General features: G+C 37.2%; 1 protein-coding gene across 11 annotated transcripts in view; it reads right to left on the reverse strand.

Moving 5' to 3' along the window:
* Positions 1-7,617, reverse strand: part of LOC108630328 (dystrophin, isoforms A/C/F/G/H) — a 447,367-nt gene that overhangs the window by 286,393 nt on the left and 153,357 nt on the right. For all 11 annotated transcript variants that reach the window (XM_026817954.1, XM_026817961.1, XM_026817956.1 and 8 more), the window contains 2 exons: positions 6,776-6,930; positions 5,358-5,547 (listed from right to left, as the gene is read on the reverse strand). In XM_026817954.1, the coding sequence (XP_026673755.1) occupies positions 5,358-5,547; positions 6,776-6,930 (345 nt within the window). The remainder of the gene's footprint in view (positions 1-5,357; positions 5,548-6,775; positions 6,931-7,617) is intronic.

Here is a 7,617-nt window from a genome sequence, read left to right on the forward strand (position 1 = left end):
GTAGATTTAAAATATCTCTGACACGTCTAATCGAAATCGTGCTATGATAAGAAATGTATGTTTAGGGATAACGCAGAAATAACTGTAACACGTGGTTACTAAAATAAGGCCCATGCTATAAACGTCATATATTATATGTACCTATTAAGTGATACAATAAATCAACTGCGTAATAATAATAAAATATATCCTAACAGTTATGAATTTATGAATGATAAATTATGCGAAGAACGGGAAACGCGAGAAAAGCGTAATTTGAATTAGATCCAAGTTAATCATTATTACGCAATGCAGAGCGTGGACTATAATCAGGTTACATCGGCAAATAACATTGATTTTCAATGGCCGCTATTATTGGACAGGTGATCGGACAGCGCGGAAGCCGCAGAGGCGATTTTCCTTTCGTCCCCGACACACCTCGGGATTTATCGAGCGATTGATTCCAATCAGTTATCCAACTGTTTATCGAATACTCAATACCGCCACCGTCTGGTGTCGTCGGCATGCTACATGAAAATTACATTTTCGGACTTCTCCCGACGAATGTTCATGTAATCTCTGATAATTAGTTCGTTAAATATCCCGAACGAAAACGTAAATCGACGGTGGAATCATTTGGAATGACAAAGTTACAATCAAATATGCATGAAAGGGATGTTCGTATATTCTTTTGCATATTTTAAATTGCGTTATTTTCTATACACAATTATTATCGGCATATTATTAATCATATAAGTTAGTTAAACTGCGTTATTCGAAAGTATCTTTATGTTGTACATCTACATTGTAAAGGTAAATGCACAATCTGATTGCACGGCCACTGGTAGCACACAGGAAGATTAACGACCAAAAGTAATTACATGAATAACAGCAAAGTCTAGTAAAGTCGTCATTACATGAATGTATCTCCCACAAGAGAACGCCACAATTTATTATAAAATATTTCCAATTGGAACAGTACATTATCATAAAGTATGAAATGTACAAGTTCGTATATGGCATCTCTCCGCCCACCTACACCCAAACATTCCGAATTGGCTTCCCTATGGAACAGGACAATAATGACCAGCAACGGAATGGAAGACAAACAGCGAATAAAGTACACAGAGGAAAGAAGAATGGCCGACGTTAATGTATAGCCGGGCAAACAATATTATAAGCTAATTTCTGGGAATCGCGTGCCGTTCGTTTATTACGCGGGTACGTGGATTAATTTCATCGAAACGGCGCAGTGCATAGAATGCTGCAATATCAATTTGACTAGAGCTCGAATGACCCATCGGTTCCAGGGTATTGCAAACAGACGCAGCCGATGTACGATGTCCTCAGAAATTATTAAATTCAATTTCGATATTACCTATTTCATTTTGATAATTACAGACAGACAATTCTTTAATCAATCATGTGAAACGACTCAATCGTGTAAAATATAAGTAGTTTACGTTTAAATTAATTCCTGTTTGCAGTCGAGGCAGTAGTTGCGAGATACATTCGTGACCGCAACATTTTGCGCTGTCTCGATGAAGTTAACAAACCCCGTATGGTATGCCTCACTGATTTGAACACGGCTCACGCGACACGCGCTTTCCTGTTAATTACCCGAAAACTACATGCATCTTCGGTAAGCCGGTACGATCTATCGATAAGAAAATAGTGTAGACTCTCGAACGATAATTTATGCTCCTCATTAGGGAACACATATCAATTTACAATATTGTGTGATTTCATTGAAATTAAACAGCATTTTTTTACTAAGTTAGAGTATGCAGTTTTAAAATTTAAGATATTTAACGATTGAAAGAATGTAATGGGAAAATCGGTTTCATCCTACGTAAATGATGTACACTTTTAAGAATCCATTTTCAATAAAATGTACGAGTATTTCATTGGACCTATTCTCAGCAAACCACGTTCTAATAGAACACTTTACAAGTTATTTCAGATTAAAAAATAATATGATTTATATTCTTCAATATCCATAAATCGCAATTAATATTCGCATAAGGAAAAATGGGACAACATGCTTAACATGGCATATGTTATTTGACACACGAGTAGATAAGGTAATATTAAGCAGACATGCGTTGCCATGTACAATTTAACAAGCGTTCCTCTTAACATATAAAAAAATTGTATCTAGTGTGGTCCTTACTTAATCCTTTTGTTCTACCTCATAAATTGAATATTCTGTTAAAAAATTATTTAAACCCAAAGCAATTTCGAATCAAATTGATCCAAACTGAACGATGGGCGAGGTTTAAATCACGGACAAATTCGATAAATTGGTACACGCACGCGATACAAGTGGAAGAGGGTCGGGTAATAGGAACGTGAACGATGGGATCGGCAAATAGGCATCAAGGGCGTTGTTTACTTGAAAAATACGACGTAGATTTAAAATATCTCTGACACGTCTAATCGAAATCGTGCTATGATAAGAAATGTATGTTTAGGGATAACGCAGAAATAACTGTAACACGTGGTTACTAAAATAAGGCCCATGCTATAAACGTCATATATTATATGTACCTATTAAGTGATACAATAAATCAACTGCGTAATAATAATAAAATATATCCTAACAGTTATGAATTTATGAATGATAAATTATGCGAAGAACGGGAAACGCGAGAAAAGCGTAATTTGAATTAGATCCAAGTTAATCATTATTACGCAATGCAGAGCGTGGACTATAATCAGGTTACATCGGCAAATAACATTGATTTTCAATGGCCGCTATTATTGGACAGGTGATCGGACAGCGCGGAAGCCGCAGAGGCGATTTTCCTTTCGTCCCCGACACACCTCGGGATTTATCGAGCGATTGATTCCAATCAGTTATCCAACTGTTTATCGAATACTCAATACCGCCACCGTCTGGTGTCGTCGGCATGCTACATGAAAATTACATTTTCGGACTTCTCCCGACGAATGTTCATGTAATCTCTGATAATTAGTTCGTTAAATATCCCGAACGAAAACGTAAATCGACGGTGGAATCATTTGGAATGACAAAGTTACAATCAAATATGCATGAAAGGGATGTTCGTATATTCTTTTGCATATTTTAAATTGCGTTATTTTCTATACACAATTATTATCGGCATATTATTAATCATATAAGTTAGTTAAACTGCGTTATTCGAAAGTATCTTTATGTTGTACATCTACATTGTAAAGGTAAATGCACAATCTGATTGCACGGCCACTGGTAGCACACAGGAAGATTAACGACCAAAAGTAATTACATGAATAACAGCAAAGTCTAGTAAAGTCGTCATTACATGAATGTATCTCCCACAAGAGAACGCCACAATTTATTATAAAATATTTCCAATTGGAACAGTACATTATCATAAAGTATGAAATGTACAAGTTCGTATATGGCATCTCTCCGCCCACCTCCACCCAAACATTCCGAATTGGCTTCCCTATGGAACAGGACAATAATGACCAGCAACGGAATGGAAGACAAACAGCGAATAAAGTACACAGAGGAAAGAAGAATGGCCGACGTTAATGTATAGCCGGGCAAACAATATTATAAGCTAATTTCTGGGAATCGCGTGCCGTTCGTTTATTACGCGGGTACGTGGATTAATTTCATCGAAACGGCGCAGTGCATAGAATGCTGCAATATCAATTTGACTAGAGCTCGAATGACCCATCGGTTCCAGGGTATTGCAAACAGACGCAGCCGATGTACGATGTCCTCAGAAATTATTAAATTCAATTTCGATATTACCTATTTCATTTTGATAATTACAGACAGACAATTCTTTAATCAATCATGTGAAACGACTCAATCGTGTAAAATATAAGTAGTTTACGTTACGTTTCAATGGAGTTCAAAATTTAATGAAAAATTATTTTTACACGGTCTAATTGTATTTGATTAAAAATTAATATTATTTCATTCGCTTTTTATTTGATGTTAAAACTAACATATTGAATAAATGAATAATGTTTACTTCACTTATGCGTATCACTGATTTTGCGTTCTCTATTTTCTGTGAGCGCTATTTTATAATACATACAAAGGGAGCGGTCTCGTTTAACTTCATCACTGCAGGATTAATTAATTCAAATGCTGATTCATTTAAATAAAAGCAGCTCGACCTCATTCTACACTCACCGATGGGCGAAAAGTTTCAATGACACATGTTTTCCGATGGCAAGTTCATGCTAATACGCGGAATAGTTCGCGGAGGGTGAATACTCGTTTGTATTCATAGTACGGTATATACTTGTTGAACGATTAAAATTGCTAATTTTTCGGATAAGACTGGAATTGTCAAACCGCAGTTTTTTTAGGAAAACACCTGTGGGTGATTTACAGAACCATACGTATTAGATTGGCTTATACGTGATTATAAAATGTAGATATTAAAGACAGATTTAATTAGTCTAATGAAAATATACTTTAAGAAAATTCTATGTATAGACTGATTTCTTCATTATGACTAATACTGTTAATATCATGTAATTTGCAAATTTATTTATCAAAACATTATGAAAGCAATAAAAATATCTATTCAATGTTTTAGTTTTCACTTGCCATTCATATGCAAGAAAAGGAGAGTATGTCAAATCTATTCGATAAATATTTCTATAACAATATTTCCGGATGCGAGATTTCTCAACGTAAACAGGCGTAATATAAAATCGGACAGAAACATTTTGCGTGGAAGCCGATGGGGTTTGGAATTGCACCGCACCGCGTCGATACCCGATATATCGAACATCTTTTCCTTTAATGGATACGCCGATACGCGAACTACTGGCATGCCTCGAGACTCCAGCACACTTTTACGGCAATCAATCGAAGCCGTAAAACCTTCTTCAGTCTACACGTGACCCATACAGATCTGGTTTCCCGTCCTGACCATCGCACACCGTTAGAACATCTTCAAGGAGCGTTACGAACCGAACTGCACGCGCCTCGATTCTCGTTTACGTTAGAAAAGTGTTGATTTGCCTGGAATTCTCCTTATCCTAACCGAATGTCGTTTTCAAGACACGTGGCAATGTTTTATGGTACTGCCTCGAATTACGAGCCCGAGGAAACAAACCATTTTTCTCATGGCAGACCATTCACTTTATCTAGCCATTTCAGAGAATTGAAGTACTGAGATGAATTCATATTGCGTTTAAATTGTATAAGTTTATGAGAGCACAATTTGAGTACAATTTTAGTACTGCTTTCATATGCAACGTTCAATCATCCCATTATTTTTTTAATGCAAATTTATGTATCTTAAATCTTGTCACCACTTACTAACAATAAATCACTTTTATACATAAAACCAGGAAAAGACTAAACAGGAATACTCAGTGGACGAAAAAGCACGACTTACCTTAAGCTGATGTTGCGGTCGCCTGAGTGCACCCTGGTCCCGCCGTCCGCCGAGCCGATCAGCCTCCGCTTCTAATCCTTCCATCGAGGACTCAGCTTCGCTCAACCAAGCCAAGAACTTGTCCAGGGACCGGTCGAAGTTGTGGAGGGAGTTCATCGCGGAATGTAACAGTTTTCCCCGATTGATGATACTGAGAAAGATTTAGTAGAATATACATCCCGTTGTCGCGACACATGTTCAATTCTTCAGTTTTCAATCAACATGTGTTCGGAGCAAATTATAAATGCATATACATTTATGCCAAACGCGAAGTATTTACGAATCAGAAACGAGTAGGCAGATTACCGATAAGCGCGGTTCAACCAGAGACTGGGGTTAAGGTTAAACTTAATTTTCCACTAGGGAGGACGCCTGGGCGAACTCATACATAGAGATAATAGATATAGAGAAGATGAGCCATACGGTCGCGTGTAAGAGGAAATGGTAGATGTATAGAAAAAAAGAAAAGATCAGGGTAGCGATGCTATCTTTTCTTGAATGACTTGAATTCAAGGGAGATAGCATCGCTACCCTGATCTTTTCTCTCTTTCTAATGCGTTCCCACTTTTACGGTTGTCTCCCCTACTCTATATCTATTATCTCTATGAACTCATATCACTAATCATTGCACGTCCGTTTTACGTTCGATGGTAGAGCCATTATACTTAGGATTTAAGAACTAAATATGCAAATTATTATTAATGGCGTCTTTCAACGCGCCAGTGTGTAGTTAATAAATTGTGTTTCATTATATGTCAAAATTCTATTTCATTCTTTTTAATCCCAGAACAGTCTTCATTGGAAATAAGTGAATTTATTATCTCGCCTAACCGCTCAAAATATGGGTATGCTTTCCAACTTCATAACTGTCAAAATCTGGTTCCGTTTGAACCACGCTCGTCGGCAATCTTGCTACTCGTTTCTGGGAAGAATATGCTAGTCCAAAACACAACAAACATCGCGCGAATACAAGGCATTTAAGATAATATTACTACTATCCTGGCTTCTGGTTTCTGATTCTAATGCAGTCACGAAAGCACGCAGCAGTTAGATTATCTTTCACTCGAGCATTTACTGAAACGCTGTATTTACTTTTTGCAGACCCTATGAACACATTTATCGCGTTATGCATCCAACTTCTATTATAATAAAATCGTCTTATAACATGCACTCCTAATTTTGAAGCGATTAGTGTTACTTTTGCATATTTTGTCATGTCTAAGTCCCGCAATTGATTTCAATTTGGTACGTAGATTCGATCAAAATAAATTTTGAGTGTAAAATGATTTTCCAGAGAAAAAGTTTACTCTATGTACATTTTTATATATTTTCTTATAACGCAATGTAATAATTACTGTCAACGTCATAAGGTATGTTACCTGGTGTTCAGATTGTTGTACCGCTGATTGATGGTCTCGGTCATCTTTTTCACGCGCGTCGTGTCGTCTTCCTGATAAACGGCGATCAGTTTCTGCGTGAGCTGATTGAACTGCTCGATCTGGTGCTTGTATTGGTGCAACTCCGCGTGGAACGACTGCAAGTAGACGTGAAACATAATGAAATGAGAAAGGGAAGGAAGGTCAGCGTTGCCTCGTGTCCGGATCGTGGAAAACTTATCTCGCGACCGGCTTTGGCTGTCCGTCGAGACAATGTCGACGTCTCTCGATAACTCGCAAAAGTTAAATCTTCCCTCGAGAGGGAAACTGAGAGGGTTTTCAACTTTTATGCCAGTATTTCGTGTCGAGAAAAACTTTTATACGGCTCGGCGACTGATTCCGCGCGCGCGGATCAAACTTACGACCGATCTGATTAAAGCTATTCGAACAGGGAAACGTGCTCTCAATCACCCCGTTGGGTTGATACGGCGAAGGTGCCTTCGATTTTACGTTTGAGATAAATTGATCACTTTAAAGTACTTGTCCATTAACGGAAATTAAAAAAGTGATCACTAAATGCCGTGAAGGGAAGGGATCTCTTTATTGCATCTAGAATTTACAGAAGACAGGAAATGGATTTGTTATAATTGGATTGGGAATAAAAGTCAAATCCTGGTACGTATACTTAAAAAAGGATTTGAATATTTAAAAAAGGTTAGCCTTCTATCTTTAGTCCCTCATTATATTTGGTGCATATTTATACACTTCACTTTTTAGTACATCATTTTTACTATTTTGAACATTTTCTGGCAATCTAATTATAATAAGTCCAGGATAAATAAATG

This window comes from Ceratina calcarata, unplaced genomic scaffold (assembly GCF_001652005.2).
Source record: "Ceratina calcarata isolate Rehan_Ccalc_2016 unplaced genomic scaffold, ASM165200v1 scaffold72.2, whole genome shotgun sequence".
Taxonomy (NCBI): Eukaryota; Metazoa; Arthropoda; class Insecta; order Hymenoptera; family Apidae; genus Ceratina; species Ceratina calcarata.